The sequence below is a fragment of the Thermobia domestica genome, chromosome 1 (assembly GCF_964235325.1).
Source record: "Thermobia domestica chromosome 1, izTheDome1.hap1.1, whole genome shotgun sequence".
Taxonomy (NCBI): Eukaryota; Metazoa; Arthropoda; class Insecta; order Zygentoma; family Lepismatidae; genus Thermobia; species Thermobia domestica.
The window spans coordinates 197,720,334-197,738,597 of NC_137454.1; the positions used below are offsets into that span (position 1 = coordinate 197,720,334).

The following is an 18,264-nucleotide window of genomic DNA, read 5'->3' on the forward strand; positions in this document are numbered from 1 at the left end:
GGTGCATTATCATCAGTTTACTACGAAAATATTTAATCTTTTTTTCAAAAATCATCTTGAACAACAAGTGGCCAATAAAAATTCATTAAAAACTATATAAAAGTCCTTTTTATTTCTGTTATTAATGTTGCACTTATCAGTACATACAGGATGAATCTGTAATACTGGTTGCAAGTAAAAAGTCTTAACAAAGAAGTCATTACACGATTTTGAAATATGTTTTAAACTGTTCAAAATGTTTAAAACATTTTTTTCGTTCGTGTTTTACTATTCGATCCGTATATCTATGGATCCGTATAGTAATACTGCACCAATTTCTTAACGTATATCCCTTTCCAGCACCTGGTTTTTTGGACTATTTTTTAGACTTTCAGTCAAGCAGCTACTGCATCGTCACTATATATCCTAGAATCATGGTTCATACCTCATTCTCTTCAGAATGGAGCTGGCTTTCAACTGATACCACTTGCATGCTCATACCAAATACCAGTAGCGGGAAAAACGATGTCAAAGGGAAAATTTCGGCGGGAATTTTTTTCTCGTAGTTTGGGCCCCTCTGGAGCGGCCCTGTGTTAATGTAGCCATATAAAAAAAAACGATAAATAGTACTTTGTATACTGAATGCGTGTGCCAAATTTCAAGTTTCTACCTTGAATACCTAGGGCGGGAGAAATTTTATCAGGAATTCCCATCATGCCCCAAATTACCGTAAAACACCATGATCTCAGGTAAAAAATTTCCTGAGACATCCCTAATTACCCTAGGGTCATGTTTCGACCATCATTCTCTTCAGCTTAGAACTGCCTTTCAGGCGGTAGGACTCACGTGTCTCCATCATGTATCTAAGGCGGGAAAATGAGGAAAAACGAGATTTTTTTCGGTCTAAATATCCTTTTTTCAAATTTAGCCCCCCTGGACCCCCCTGTTTTAACGCAGAGATCTGAAAAAAATCTGGTAAATACTACTCGGTGGGCTGAATGTTTATGCACAATTCCAATTTTCCAGGTGCAAAAGTAAGCCCGCCAAAAAAAAATATATATATACCGACAATGTCCCATATTCCCGTATACAGAGGGAAATTTTTAAACATTCCCTGAGCATCCCTAATTACCCTAGGGTCATGTTTCGCCCATCATTCTCTTCAGAATAGAACTGCCTTTCAGGCAGTACCATTCACTTGTCCACATCATGTATCTAAGGTGGGAAAATCCCGTGAAAGGGATTTTCTGGTAAAGATTTACCTTTTTCAACGTTTAGCCTCTCTGTACCCCCCTGTTTTAATGCAGAAATCTCAAAAAAAAAAAAAATATGGTAGATACTACTCGGTGGACTGAATGTTTGTGCACAATTTCAATCTTCTACGTGCAAAAATAAGCCCGCAAAAAATAATACCGAAAATGTCCAAAATTCCCCTATACAGAAGTATATTTTGGTAAAAATTTTCTGACACTTCCCTAATTACCCTAGAGCCATGTGTCGCACAATATTCTCTTCAGAATAGAACTGCCTTTCAGGCGGTACCATTCACTTGTCTCCATCATGTATCGAAGGCGGGAAAATGAGGAAAAACGAGATTTTTGGGTAAAAATATCCCTTTTTTCAACTTTTGGACCCTCTGGATCCCCCCTGTTTTAACGCAGAAATCTGAAAAAAAAAATCTGGTAAATACTACTCGGTGGATTGCATGTTTGTGCAAAATTTCAATCTTTTACGTGCAAAAATAAGCCCGCCAAAAATACTTTCATAACCCCCCCCCCGAAAAAAGTATTAAACGAAAATATAAATTTTAGACTTATGACGTCATCACCTCCTATGTCTCGACGCAGGAAGGTGTGAAATACGTAATGTCTTCTACAATGCCTCTGGACTTTAAAAAAAAAAAAAAACGGACGAAAAAGCTCAAATAGGAGAGTTATAACGCAATGTACCATGAAACACCCCGTATGGCACAAATTGTACCATGGGATCCCCAAAGGGATATATAACGTAGCGTTGCGCTCTGATCCGCTAACTAAGCGAATTCATACGGAATTAGTCTCACGAAGTTCGGGAAATAAATTTCACCAAAATGTCTTACGTAAGTCTTCTAATTATGTTACTAGATCTGGCTATATTGGTTACTGATGGCAATGGCAATTGGGGAAAGAATGGAGTTGCGGTGACTTGGGTGAGTGTGTACGAAGAAATCATGTAATTGGTGAATAGTGATATAAAGTTTCACTTAATAGTTACTTGTGAAGGTGTAATAACTATTTTTAATTTGATATACAATACGTAATAATAATATTGTTAATTACTCATTTAGTGTATTAAATTATATATAGGTTGTCAGAAATGCTATGAATTTCTAATTTGGTTTTAACTTTTTGTGACCTCAAAGTTACAATTCACCATAATAAACTCCTTGCTCGGACAAAATAAAAACTGTAACATACATGACGCATCCATAACAGGATTACCTTTATTTGTTTATTCAATGTAGCATGTTTGACAGTCTCTTTCATTCTTTATTTGCATGAAACTATGCCGATTTCGCGCAATAACTCAGCTGAAGCAAAATACTCAATAAAAGAAAGAACATTAACAATGGTAGCTTATAGTAGCAGAAATTGTCACGAATGAAAAGCAAAAGGATTAGTTGTTTTCATACAGGTTCCTTTGTGAGAAGAAAAGTGTATAGGCCGACTTCCGCAACATACAGTATTGAAAGTTAGGCTGCAGGGATTAGTTTACTGGTGGATCATTCTAGTTTCTGAGAGGCCTTACCTAGAAGGAGAACACTTTGTTTTGTTAAGTTACTTATTAAACATTACTAGAAACTAACCTAAAAGGTCTTGCTATGGGTTGTTAAAACTAGATGAATAAACCCGGTGAGTTGAATTTTAGTCTAAAATAAAATGTAGCATGTAGTAGAGCACTTTCAAAATTTTCATTTAGAATAAGCTATTAGAAGCTCTTAATTAGTGCTGCAAAATCAACGAATGAACTGAAGTATAAATAATGAGTAATATGAGCTGTTAGTAACGCATAATCTCACAAGATCTGCCTCCTAAGTAGGGGAGGCCGGGGTAATAGACGGGTAATAAAGAGACATGGCCAAAAAATAACCTAAATATCAAATCAAAAATATTAAAAAATTAAGTAATGGCAACGTCAATGTCCTTACTTCCCCACCACACTGGCACTTATGAACTATATGAGTTTTTATATTATTGTCACACTGTGAAAAAATACCTTCACTTTGAACTTACCTCGGAAGTTCGTGACTTTTTTGAAATAAAATTTTATTCCTTAAAGTGAGTTAGAAATGTTGAAATGACTGCTATGTAACTTTGTGACGAAGACTATGAAGATTGATGAAAAGTTTTGAAAATCGCTGAAACATTGCATTTCAGGTCAATTGAGGGCATGTCTCTTATTACCCCAGTTCAATTTCATGCTTATTTAGCGCATGTGACGAGTATAACCTGCTAGTTTTTTGTATATAGAAAGTAAATAGGAAAACTCTTACTCTGGCAATCCAGTCAAGAGTCTGTGCGTAGATAGTGACAGTGGAGAATATGCTGTGGATCAACTAATTTCATCATCCTGGTGAAAGTTTGCCAGGAGAAATTGATCCAACCAGAGCAGAATCTTGCTTAGAAATGTATTACGCCGTGTACTATGATCTTGACTGGTAAATTGGGAGGGCTATTGCTTTCCCAGACGAAGGACCGTGCAAGGTTAAATTTTGAAAAAAGGACTACGTGGTTTTAATTGGCCTGCCTATGATGACATTCAAACAGTGACAGCCAAATTTGTGTTTTATGGACCTAACAAGCTGGATGGAAACAGGCCATTCCAGGTTTCCAGAGGATAGCTCCAAAAAATTCGTTGTGTATATAGCAAAGTGAAAAAGGACTTTTGAAACCAAAACAGAAAGATTAAACCAAAGAAGAAAGATGGCTCCTCTTCTTTTGGTAGGCCTAGGTGTTTGTAGGGCTATTCTTAATATTTGTTAAACTCATGCCTATATGCAACAGTTCTTTTTGGCCTATATGTTTATTTGGCAAATTTTTACTTTGAGCCAAACAGTGACTTCAACCGATTCATGTGATCCGATTCCGGGAGCAGTTTAGGAATCATTCCTAAACTGCTCCCGGAACCGGATCACATGAATCGATTACAATTACTAACACAGTGAAAGTAATGTACGATGTTAAGAATTATACTATAAGTACAAGGGCCACAATGTTACTAAACATCAATTCAGGTGAAGCGGTGACTGAATTTTCCGATCTAAATAGGGGGCTACCGCCCCCCAAACCCCCCGCTCAAGTACCATAAAAACATCCAAAATAATAATAAATAATCACACCACTACTATAAAGCTAAGATAAGAAGGGAAAAATAAAAAAAAAACACTCGTCTCTAATCATAAATCAGTGCATGACAAAGAAAAAAAAATACATCTCAACAAGACAATAGGACAAGCAGCAGCAAACCAAATACTTTGCCTAATACTCAAATGCAAAACAAATCAAGAATTAAAATAATATGAATTAAAAAAAGAAAACACTCACCATTTCGCCATAGGAGAACACTCATGAATAATGAACTCATAACTGCTGATTCCACACACGAAAAAATAAGATACCAAGAACACATGCACAATACTCAACATTACTGAAAAATGTTCCTTTCCGCACACACGTCGTTTTATTAAACCGAGCACACTTGCTATTATTACAAACAAGAAACCAATAAACGTCCACTTTTACAATACGTCGAAAATATCTTCAGTTTAGACCACAACTATGATAGGTTTTCTCTAACTCAATTCAACCAATTCAATTACGCGCTTCCCGCATGCCACAAACAGCAGCACACACATACATGCACAAAGAACATGTGACATCACACTAACCAACTACCATATAACTACAGAGACACCTAGTGGGAAAAATATGAACTAAGACGTCACACCAAAGGCACGAACAGTTCCAACAAGTGACTCACGCACAAACAGTTCCAGGAAGTAACTGAACCTATAAGAACCGATTAAAGTCACAGTTGGAGTCAAAGTAAAGACTTACCGTTTATTTAAGTGGTCCAGCCTAAGATAATTAATAAGGCCTACCTGCTAAAATTATGTTACACTAAAGTGTAAATTGCATTTATGAGGTTTTCAAATGTTAATTTTGAGTTTACATAGGGTAGCTTCCATATGTTCGTTCAACTGTACATCGTGAAAGGTTTAATATTCATCTTACATATTTTCCAAAAAAAAAAAAATGTAGTTTTCTACATAGGCTATATTTTACATAAAATTTGATCAACAATAAATTTACAACATTTTTCAATGTTCTCTTCTTGTATGATTACAATTTAATAGCTTTTTCAATCCACTTTAACTTAGCTACAACTATTTTTCAAATGCGGTGGGTTTTTTTTTTTTTTCTTAATTGCGAAATTAGGCACTTTTTAAGTTCATTTTCGACATTCTTCAGAAAATTTCTTGTCAGCATTTTTTTTTTTTTTTTTTTATTTGATAGTGTGAGTTTTGTCCATGATGTATCTAGATTACTGTACGTAAAACAACTATACTTTGTTTTGATGGTTTTTGATATTTAATACTTAGGCAACTAAATTTTCCAAACTATTGAATTTCATTTTTTGGGTTAAGTTTAGAGCTACCCCTCCGGTTTTTATAAAAATCAGGAAAATTTACAGAAGAAATGAGGTAAGAAATGATAATTTGAAGTTTTTATTTGATGTTTAGAAATGTAAGTTCGGCAGGATAGTTATGTTTAATACGAGAAAAGATATGTGGAAATTAGTACTATTTGCCGGATGCGGAAGCACTCGCGGAAGGTTTCAGCTGCATGGTAGTTGTAAAATATGGCGAACAGGTGTAACGGATGCGCAAAAATAATGAAGAAAACCTTTTAAATTTTTGTGAAGCCCACGGAGCACTGAAGTTAAGTGAAATGTAACGATTTTTAATACTTTAAGCACTGTTTTTGTATGTTGCAAAGTCCAAGGGCACCTTCAGACTGGAGGGGCAACTTTAAACTTAAGCCCATTTTTTAAATCTTGATATTTCGGGAACATATTTCCATATGTCAGATCTGAAAAATGGAAATTGTTCAGAATTGTCTGAAGATGTTTCTTAAATCTCTTACTCATTTTCTATTCTATTTGCATGAGCAATGAGAGCCCTGTCTTTTATTACCCCTTAGAGGTAATAAGAGACACTGACTTTTTGGCATGAAAAAGCAACTGGAAAAATGTGTCAGCAGGTTTCATTTTTTCTAGTTCCTCAAGAAATCAATACAAGTGCTAGAATTTTTTTTGTCTCTTATTATCCCGGCCTCTCCTATTGCTAATAATATAGCCTAAATGTTTGACGACAAGTCAGGGAAACCTTATTTCATTTGAAGGCGTAATTAAAAATAAAATATAGAGAAAGACTGGGAAACTTGTAAATGATGAAAAGTTACACTAGAAATCGCTTTCAGTACCCATGTAAATATTACCTCAGAGGACTTTGAAAAAATGAAGGCTTATAATACAGATCTTTCCGAATGCATTGCTGTCGGCAAGGCCTTCGTCTTCCCTGAAATAAACCCTACATTGTGTCCCACGTTTGGTTCTCGGTGAAACTGTAGGTATCTTACCTAGCTTTGTTGCTGAGAGGGAGGCTGATCTCCAGTCCTACTAACTTGGAGAGTGGTAGTTTAAATTGGAGGGGGGGGGGTCCACTGCGTTCAATTTCTAATCCAATAGTAAAGGAATTTCAAGTTAAATGATATCAAAAATTATAACCAGTAACGACGACGAAGTCATTTCATCATACAAACAGCAACACAGTGTGGCTGAAATTCAAGCTGTTCATGATGAGTGCTAGTGGTTTTCTGTACTGTAAAAGATAACGGAGGGCTATTTTGGAATTCAGTTGAATAGATCTGAGTCCAATAAATAAAGTTTTTGAAAATAAATGTATGAACCACGTAAGTTAAATGTAAGAAATGGAGAAAATGTACCCATTCATCTAACAATGTAAGCTCCCCTCCTCTTTTACTGTGTAGTTTCCATCTGCGGAACCTACGCCCTTGTTTTAAGATGGGTTTATAAACGCTTTATCCTTTCCCTTGACTAATGTCAATCTGAAGCAATAAATTCCATTGGGAACCGTCGAAGAGACACTCCCCATACTCTACTTTTTTTAAGTGCTCTAGTTTTATTTATGTTCATTAAAACTGGAGAAGTTCTATGAGCAGATTTTAAAGTGAATACTTTTCGAAATTCCTTTTCACGCAATTACCTATATTATGAATAAATATATATAATTTGTCAAATTGTGTGGTCCTATTATTCGGAGTACTTCACTCACTTTTGCTTTTGTGGGCTTATTCAGAGAAATATATTTTTTACGGTTAAATCTTTTTACTAAATAATATTTTTACTATTCTGAATGTAAGAAAGAAGCAGTGGTTCTTTTTAGTACTAAAATTGTATCGATAAGGGTGCAGTAGTTTTGGCGTACCACATTTCGGAAGATTTACAGGTAAAATTCAATGCTTTGCATGAGAAGGCATGTTTAGAAGGAACACATTTTTGCAGACGTTAGAATTAAATACAAAGTAATACCAATACAGCTGTGTTTTAGATTTACAAGTGTGGTATTACTAGTGTGAAATCATTACAAGTGTTCTCCGATGGAGGAAATAAGTGAGTGCATACGAAAGATAGCACTATTAGATGTTATTTTCCACCGGCGGCATATTTCTGCAAAATGTATATAAACTGTATTTTATACCAGGTGTGTTAGTTGAAATTTGCCGGTTTTTTCGAGAAAGAAAACACTTAATATTCAGGGAATCTCACAATTTGTTTATTCAAAATAATGACCATTGGATTCTACTCACTTTGCCCATCTTTTAGGCAAATCATGGATACCATCCCAAAAAAACTTTTTCTCTTTCGAGCCAAACCATTCGACGAGCCATTTTTCGATGTCTTCAAAATTAGCGAAGCGCTGCTCTGCAAGTGAATGTCCCATCGAGGCGAAAAGGTGATAGTTCGACGGGGCGAGGTCTGGAGAGTACGGCGGGTGCGGTAATATTTTCCAATTAAGTGTTTTTAATGTGTCCTGGACCAGTTTAGCGGTATGAGACGGCGCGTTGTCATGTTGCAAGATAACCTTGCCATGTCTTCGGGCCCATTCCGGCCGTTTTTCGATCAACGCATGATTCAAATTAATAATTTGTTGTCTGTAGCGATCCGTATTCACTGTTTCACCAGGTCTTAATAACTCGTAGTACACCACACCAAACTGGTCCCACCAAACACAGAGCATTTTCTTACCACCAAAGCGATTTGGCCTTGCCGTCGATGGGCCGGCTTCACCAGGTGCAAGCCATGATTTTTTTCGCTTCGGGTTCTCAAAATAAATCCATTTTTCGTCCCCCGTGACAATTCGATGCAAAAATGATTTCCTTTCGAACCGTTGAAGCAGGATTTCACACACGGTTTTTCGCTTTTCCATTTGTCTATCAGTCAGTTGTTGTGGCACCCATTTTCCATATTTCTGGATCTTTCCCATGGCTTTTAAACGTTGGGAAATTGCTCCTCGAGTCACATTTAGTGTTTGTGCTAATGGTGCTTGCGATTGGGTTGGGTCTTCATCTAATAACGCCTGCAATTCCTCGTCTTTGAACTTTTTCGCTGCACCGGGATGTTCCTTGTCTGTCAAATCGAAATCTCCACTTTTAAATTGACGAAACCATATCTCGCATGTTCTAATCACTTGGCCATGTTCACCGTAGGTTTCTACCAGCAACCGATGAGCTTCAGCTGCTTTTTTCTTTTGATGAAATAAGAACAGAAATGCATGCCGCAAATGCGATTTACTTGGAACGAAACTCGCCATATTCACTGAGGTAAACAACTCTGACGCTATTCTGTTGGTCGAATGTGACTTGTGTATTTTTGAAGGTAAATGACGTACATGCCGCATTATAGAAATGTATACATATTGCTAGAGACATCTAACGGTAAAACCGGCAAACTTTAACTAACACACCTGGTATTTGCAAATGAAGCGTTACTAGTATGAAACCATGACAAGTGCTATTGAAACTCGTATCATTGCCAAAAGCAACTTTCCATACCCACCATCGTTGACGTGCCTGCTCCCTTCGGACGCGCTGTCGCGCGAGCATACCAATTACGCGTGTCCTGACTCGGATGGATGCAATTCGTGCTTTTAAGTGGCTACTTAGCACAGTTGGTTTATATTTTTGCACTAGTTTTTATGCTCCACATCCGAAAGCCGTATTTATAGGCAAATTGTAAAAGAATTGTAATTTTTCAACAATTACTTCTGTTCGCCGCCTTGAATTTTATCTGTCAAGTAAGATATTTTCACTTCGTCCAGTGGAGACCTTTTAGGGGACAATATGAAGGAAATTAGTGGAAGAATTATTATTTTTCAACAATTCTTTTTGGTGGTGCACCGAAACTAAACCTGTACGTCGATAAGATGAAATTTGACACATTACGGGTTAAGATCCTTAGATGGCGGCTCGGATGTACACGTTTTACGATAAAAATTAACTGAATTAGATGAAATTCAACCATCAGATTGTCAAAAAAGGTAATCAAGGTTGATTCGGGAGAAAAACAAATTTTGATTATGAACTAGATGGTGAGGTCGTAATTAGGTAAACTGGCAATGGAGCATATGTGAGTGTTTCGAATCCACTGTCTTAGTGACTAATTTAACAGTAGCGGGGAGAAATACATAAATGTAGGGCGGAAACACGTGAAGCCAAAATTGCATGTAAACCAATTCTGATTCAGATGTACCTTACCAATGCAATGAAGTATGTCTTTCATAGGACAATATTTGGATATTCCCCATTACTCCTAATGGAAGACACATTTTCTGCACTTAACGCGACGTTGATTTCCGTAGAATGTCTACTTTAAAAAAAGCAAGGGGGACTTTTTTGAAGAAAATATCGAAGATTTTTCATGGATTTTTGCTCTGGGATTTTTTACTTTGAATTTTAGTGAAGAAATGTCAATATGTTCCTCCTTTCTTTTCTCATTATAGCATGAAAAACCATTTATTAACTGCATTCTGAACGGAAAAGATCTGAAGTTCAATAGTCAAGGTTAATCAGCCAGTTGATACGCGACAACAATTGCAAATCTATGAACGCAATGTGTTTTCTAGTTCAAACTAATTGTTTGTGGACTGTTTAGAGTAATGTTCTATGACGAAAACGTGTTAGTAAAAATTTAATCAAGTTTACCACAACTATTCTGAAAATGTAGTGGCAGTGGAATAAAATTGCCATTAATAATTTATGCATAAACGAAAATATCAGTTCGTAACGTGATTGGAACTAAAGACATGTTTTATGCAAGAGTTTTACGCAGAACAAGTTCATCCATCTTTTATATATCTCTATACATAGCATTCATTAAGACCCTTAAAATTCGGGTGGAAGAAGTTAAGATGCTGTTTTCTATTTTAAGTATGTTGGCATGATACAATACTAAAGAAAGAATAAATTCTCTAAATAATGTACACTTATGTCCAAAGTGATTGTCGCATATCTATAACTGTCTTCTTGTAAGAATATAACTTGATAATGATTTTGCAGGGTACTTTTAATACTGATATTATGTGTATAATTGGAAAATGTATATTTGTGGTAAATTTCACAGAAAAAGAATTATAAATACTAAAATTAGAATGAGTAAACCAAAATGTTGCCAAATGGACAAGAAAGTTTTATTTTCGTTTTATTCTTATTTACTGCTCTGTTGATATGAAAATTGCCACATACATGTCTTTGCCGATTATACACATACTAACATTATAGGAAATACCGGGCGAATTAGTTATCAAATTATATTCCTACAACAACATATTTATAGACATGCCACAATAATTTTGGACATGAGTGTATGTCTACTACCGTTAGACTAACATCATACCTAAAGTGGCGATCTGTGGCTTTAATTTTATAGACTGAACGTATATTAAGTTTTAATACAAAATCGGAAGCTCAAATAAAGTTTCCGAACGGAAGTTGACTCATTTCAACACTAAAAATTAACGGCTCCATGAATGAAATGAAAGTCCATAATTGTTAACTCGTGAAAAACCCAAGAGAGACGTGGAAGATATCCTTAATGGCAACGGAAAAAAGTAAGAATTACGATTTTCCATTATCTATGTTACTAACTTTAGTCTAACCTAATTAAAACCCGGTAAGATAAGTATTCCTTTGATTACATGCATGACCAATTGTACGTGGGGAGCTCCAGACGCATTTCCACAAAATCCTTTTCATCATTTCTAAACCCAGAATTGAGTACAAGCTAGCTTACAATGTTTACCATACAATTGTGTTCTGCGTCTTCGTATGTTGGTCTGTATCCATTCTGTTATTGACATTAGATGTTGCGTCCAAGCCTTCGAATTGCTCCACACTACAGGCTAAAGTCGTGCGTAATTATACTTCTGATTGTTTACTTTTTTAAAGTTTTGTTTTGTTTGCCCTTCACCAACATGTGAATACTTAATGCTCAAATCTAAGTGTGGTTACTGCTCTTGTCCTAATAGTAAACAGCATGTATGTTCATATTCAATATCATTAGTGTTCATTTCAAAATAAATCGAAACAATACATGTTGATACGGAAAATTAAATCAGAACACAATATATTGGTTAGAAAACACAAATATTAGTGCTTGAATCTAAATATAGTTATGGCATTGTCCAATTTTGAAATCATTAAATTCAAGCAACACAGTTTGAAAGTTAAATCTGCAAATTGCCTGGTCACTAGTGAGATCTGTTACCGTCAGGAAGCGTCACTGTTTACTATTAGGAATTAGCATGAAGCACAACCTGACACGTTTTCCTTAATTGTAATTAGGATTGTTTCCTTTTCCACCTTGTAGAAGGCTCCCTACCGGAAAATGTTTAGCTATGAAACAACAAATGAGCATGTTACACAGAAGCGTTGATTTAATCACCAGTACCAAAAAATTGTTTTGTGCTCTGGTATGCAGTCAGATCGGAAACACGAGGACTGGAAGTTTTGTAGTGGCAGCTACTTAACTTCTAATACAATACCATCTATTTTTGTTTTGACCAAGGTTAGAGATTTTCAACGAATATAAAGAAGACATTGTTCCTATACACAAAGAATACACTCCGAAAAATATATTTAAATTCCCAAAAATGTCTCAGCTAATAGTGTTGAAAGTAGAAAGCTCTCCTTAAGGATTTTGTGTGTGATATAGCTTAAACTTATTATAATATATATAAATATAAATATATCTGATATTTATATTATTAATTAGCTGTAATGTCGACTATTGAATTCATGGTTTTTTTAAGTTCAAATATCCATGCAGAAAGTTAAAAATTAGTTCTTTATATGTGAAAGTGTACATGTTTTAGTTAGTAGTCCGAAGTAATACTTTTCCTTTTTCTTTGTGTCAGGCCTACTTCAAGTATACACCAGCGATTGAAGCTATTAGACTCGTAACCAGCTTTCCGATGGTGGTCGTTGTTGGAAGACAGGTAATACATGTACTTCAGTTAAATAATTGCTATTTATTTATTTTTAACACAGTATTTCGTAGTTGCTAAAACAAACCTAAGCCGGAAATACAATTGGCCAAGCGAGTCTGTGGATAACTCAACACCAATTGTAACTGCTTTCTTCTGTTTATAATCACATCGTGTGCGTGGGTTTCCTCGGAGTTCTCCCGTTTCTTCCCACTTTCTTCATTTCACCATTTCTCATCATCCTTTAGCCTAACCGGCATAATTGTGGGACGTAAAACTCAAAGATTTCATTTCATTTCTGTTTACAATCACTCCATCATTAAAACTTCTTGTATTGTAGTAATTCGAATATCTAGATAAGAGGTTTAAAAGCTCGATTTATTCATGATTTTTTGCCTTTGTTCCAAATATACTTCTGTTCGAATTATCCTAGTTCGAATAAACGAGAAAATGGAATTAAATCCTTCAATTTGACATCCCAGTATTTTGCTTGTTAGGCTAAGGGAGATGATTATTAAGGAGAGTGAATAATGATGAAAGAATTGGTGGAGTCAGACAGTGGATGTATTCCGAGAAAACCCACGGACATGATGATGTCCACCACAAACTAACTTGTTCAGGGGTCGAAAACCAGGGAACCCACGCACCAGAGGTAAGTGCTCTCACCATGCCCCTCGAATAAACGAGATCCGCTGTAGTTTGTTACAAATAGAATGTATAAGGAAACTTTGCGAAGTTTGTTCTTTAAATCAAGGCAGTTTCAAGAATTAAAGGAGTCTTTTATATGTCACGTATTTAGTATTATCGTTGTACAGTATATTTACAAAGTTAGACCCGAAAAAGCCCGAGAAATATGGTTGTATATTTGAAAATTTACGGCCCGGGCCCGAAGTGATATATGCTTTGTAGGTCCGCGGGCTCGGCCCGAGTCCTTGCAGACCTTTACATTCACCACAACCCGTGGGCCACCAATTCAAAATGAGAGTGACCTTTACATTAGACAGGTTGCTGAAATGTAATGTATTCTTTGTCACGTACATCCCCCTCCCCTTAAAGTTGCAACCATATATTATTAATTTAAGAGAAAAACTGTTTAGAAATTAATGGATATATGTAGCTTATTTAGATCAAAATGCACTGATCGTTACTATCTAGTATTCCACTTTTTGTATATACATACAGAAACTATTAAGAGTGATTATTTTGATTAATTAATAGGTTAGAATATACTTAAGACACTTGTATCTGGTTTCGTGAAAAGACTTATCCAAATTCATTTGGCTAACAGGCTTTCTGTGCATGCATTTGCAGGTTCGAACCGAGCTTCGTATACAATGCGAAGTCAACTGTACTTTGAAGTTTAGATTTGACTTCAGCATATCATGTTCTTTGCTTGCGCTGGTACAGTCACCCACAGAAGTACCTGGACCCCTGACTGTTATAATTCATTACTTGGAGTCCAGTTACTTATGTGGGTGACTGTACGTAGGAGCACAAAACTTAATTCATTCTATTTCACAGATTTCGTGCAATACTATAGATTGTGAAACATTTAAGGATAGATATGGTTCCCGGAATTTGTTGAGATGTTTTTATATCCGTTTATTGTGCGTTGTTTCAGCAGGTTTTGTATTGGATAGTGGCACTTAGACGCTAAAGTAATCGTTGAAGTTGTCGGGTAATTCAGTATGAAATACCTAGACTTTCGAAGTATATTTTCTATTCGGTATGTGACGTAGAACGGTGCCAAATCTTGGTGGTGGTTATTTTCTCTGGATAAGTTATGGTCAGAAAATCTTGCTACATGGATAAGGGTACATGACTGTTTTAAGGAAGAGGAGGTGACCAGATTTTTTTAATATTAACAAGATTTGTGTGTCGTAATATCAAGCAAGTATTTTTCGAGGATATAGCCAATGAATACACATTACATCTTCGTTTTGGTAAGATCCGTCAACCGTCTGGACGTCTTAAGCTCAAGGATAACAAGAACCTGAAAGCTGTAGTAGAAGCGGATGCATCTCAAAGTACAGGTGAAGTAAGGTGGGATGTTAGTATTCAAACATTATTGGCCCATTTGAAACGAATCGACAACGCAAAACGCTGGATACTTGAGTTCAGCATATATTAAACAAGCACCAGAAGAATATACGTTTCGAAATCTAGCTTTCTTTACTATCACAACATACATGCGGGTTTGTTACGTTCGATAAAAATGGGTTCTTTTGATTGATCGCAAGCGATACGTGAATAAGGTGAAGCGCCGAAAAGACAGTCATAAACTGAAACTCACCCGAAAAGTCATGGTATCTATTAAGGGAATCAGTGCTGATATTGTCCACTATAGGTTTTATGAAGCTGTCAATAGATGATGGGAAATGTCTGCTGCAGCTAATTGAAATAAGAGTAGTTGATTTTCTGACAGGATATTCGGATACATATCACCCACCGAACACTTCTCAAACTACGAAAGCTGAACTCGAAAAGAGTCATTCACCGCCTTCCGTAGACTTTGCGCGCCAACGGTATACCACAGCTTTTAGGCATTGGACCACTTTTACCAAGCAAACATTTCAGTTCATAACAAATTGTAGTTGTTTAGCGGATTCATCACTACTTATTCTACAGGCTGCTTTGTTGCTGCCATAAACAAGCATCCTGCACGATAACTATACTGTTTCAATAGTGGCGACGCATATTTTGACTACTTGTGCTGCTGCTTTTGCGAGACAAAACGAACGTAAGTTTTATCTTCCAAATTGGTCATTTCAGACTTCATGATTTGGTAATTCACCTTTCCGTAGATTAAGTAGATCAGTTGGATGAGATGTAGATTTTTCTCTTTTCTAAGATGTCTCAGATTCAATACCTGGTAGGGTTATGGATGCTTCTTATTAACTCTAATCCTTTGAATGTTTCAAAATTGTATTGTATTCACATTGTATATTGTTTGTTTATGATTAATTTTTCATGTTTGTATGTCCATTGTATTTACAGAGGACATGGCTCTGGAAAGGAGAATAAAGTTAAAAACACTCAATAGTCACATCACATGTAAAATTTGCAGGGGCTATTTGATAGATGCTACTACAGTCACCGAGTGTCTTCATACTTGTAAGTAAATAATGCACTAACTCTTCTATTTTTTTCTTTGAACAGTTATGTAAGTTCTAATTATTATCAGTGATGTTAATTTTCCCTTAGAAAAACTTTTTTGCTTTGTTTAACGTGCTTCTTTTGCACCGAGGCTAAGGGAGACTGTGATGGTGAGATGGGTGATAATGGTGAATTAAGAAAGTGGAAGGAAACAGAAGAACCCTAAGAAAACCCACGCATATAGTTTGCCAACCACATAGTTCACTTGGCGCGGACTGGGATCGAATCAAAAAAAAGTATGCACCAGATGCGAACACTCTACCACTGAGCCACCGCGGCCCCGTGAAGAATTCCGGACCCAAGATGGATGTCATGTGTTTCTTGAATAGAAAACAGCTGCTCTATCGTAATATGGGAAGTCAATAGTATGGCAACAGTAATACACAAAGAGTAACAAAGAGTAAAAAGTGCTTAACTGGACCGAGACTCGAACTTGAGGTCTTCGACGTACTGTGCCGGTGCATTAACCACTACGCTACCCAGTCCGTTCCCGAACAACCATACATTCTTAAAAATCGGTGTTTATTCACTCAAATCACATGATTAGTACCACAACTCCCTTTGTGCTTGAACAATCCAGTGTCTATACCCAGAACACCTGTGACGGTTGTATTATACATTATAGTGATCAATTCAAATTTATATAGAGGAATTGGTTAAAAATTTGTTATTTTTCTTACCAGTATGAAGTATGGGGACAGTTGGCTTTGACTCCTCTTCCCTGAATGAGACTTTGTAGTTTTTCTATGTCGCGAAACATGAGTACGAAATGAAACCTCAAACGTTAACGTTGTTCTATACAGAAAATTCCAAAACATGAGAGCCTTCTCTCATACCACTACCAAAAGGCCAATCCAACCTCAGTTAGAACGGTGGTTGGTGGCAGATGTTCGATGTCATTAGATAGAAGGAGAAACAAGAAAGAATAAAAAAGGGAAAACAAGTGAAAAATAGACATAATGTTATTCCCTCTTGTGATAGATTTAATATAGCTTTATTATTATTATTATTATTATTATTATTATTATTATTATTATTATTATTATTATTATTATTATTATTATTATTATTCAGGAGTGTCCACAGGCAGGTTTTAGGTGCTGGTTGCACCCATTATATTATTATTTTATTTTTTGAAAGACAAAGTATTTCATTGAAAGTAACACAATCGGTTTAATTATACTTTAATGATGCCTTTAAGAACGTTACCTGTAAAGAAGAACATAGGATTTTAAAATAATTGTCATAGCCAAGAATGCATTCTCTTTTAATTGAAAGAGCAAAATTGTGGAGGGAGGCATAAGAAAATCTAGATTGATTTTGTATCGATAGAAATTGCCACTGGCTGCCACGTTAAATAGCTTCCTATTATTTGGGATGTAAATTAGTATAGGTACTCATCCTTATTTTTCCTTTTTCTGGGGGTGGGGGCAATCCTCTACTAGTTATTTTGGGTGTAACGGTAAATTTGGGAAGTGATTGCGCCCAAGCACTTAGAGGATGAGTACCACTGTTATTATTATTAGTATTAGTGACTGAAAATTACTACAAATTCCCTGGAGATACAGCCTATGAATGTATATGGCCAGCCAGCCAACTTTTATTGGGTGATGTCAGTACATAACTTCCGTCGCCTTTATTTCTGGACCTCTAGAACATGCTCACTATCTTTTAATATTCTTTTTAAGTCCTCTACTTGTCTCAAAATGTGAAGGCAATAACGAAAATTGTGCCTGGAAATCAAAGTCAGAACCACGAATATAATAAGCATGTGCAATAGCCATTTTACTGTTACTACTTTTACTGCTACTAACAATAATAATAATTATTATTTCAACATTAATATATGTGTCCGTGCTCGTGGGTTTTCTCGGGGTTCTCCCGTTTCCTCCCACTTTCTTCCACCATTTCATTCATTTCTCATAATCACCGTCTCCTTTAGCCTAACCGGCATAACCGTGGGACGTAAAACTAAATATTTCATTTCATTTCATTAATATATGTGTGATCAAAATGTAGTCTCTTACCTTTCCTGTTTATGAGCTATCATCAACACTCTCATCTTCTAAAGAATCTGTTACTTGTACACAGATTTCAATCCTTTCATCAAAAATAGATTGAAAGTTTTCGTAGCTTCCTTCAATACTTTCTACATGTTTGATATATTTGGTCTAGGAATTAATTCGTGCGGGTGGACAAGAGATGGCGCAACGAACGGAGCGTCCCACAGTTCCGTGTATCCACACATGTGTTGCAAACCCCTGTCATCGCGTATCGTTCGTAGTATAGGGCAGTGGATTAAAGCGTCAACAACACCAGTTTGTAGTTAAGTGAACATGGCGCAATTTGTGCCTGATAAAGTGTTTTTGCGGGGTGTCCTGCTGCATTACTTTAACATGCAGAAAAGTGCGACTGAAAGTCATCGTATTTTGGTGGAAGTGTATGGTGACCATGCTCTAGCTGAGCGAACGTGTCAGAAGTGGTTTGCACGGTTTAGAAGTGATGATTTCGGCTTGGCAGACCAA

General features: G+C 36.1%; 1 protein-coding gene across 2 annotated transcripts in view; it reads left to right on the forward strand.

Moving 5' to 3' along the window:
* The first annotated feature begins 2,039 nt into the window (after nucleotides 1-2,039).
* Nucleotides 2,040-18,264, forward strand: part of l(3)73Ah (polycomb group ring finger 3-like lethal (3) 73Ah) — a 33,170-nt gene continuing 16,945 nt past the window's right edge. Inside the window, exons 1-3 of one of the 2 annotated variants that reach the window (XM_081768064.1) lie at nucleotides 2,040-2,167; nucleotides 12,515-12,595; nucleotides 15,581-15,697. In XM_081768064.1, the coding sequence (XP_081624190.1) occupies nucleotides 15,586-15,697 (112 nt within the window). In that variant the 5' untranslated portion in view covers nucleotides 2,040-2,167; nucleotides 12,515-12,595; nucleotides 15,581-15,585. Of the gene's footprint in view, nucleotides 2,241-12,514; nucleotides 12,596-15,580; nucleotides 15,698-18,264 lie in introns of both variants that reach the window. The other variant, XM_081768073.1, reaches the window with a different exon arrangement.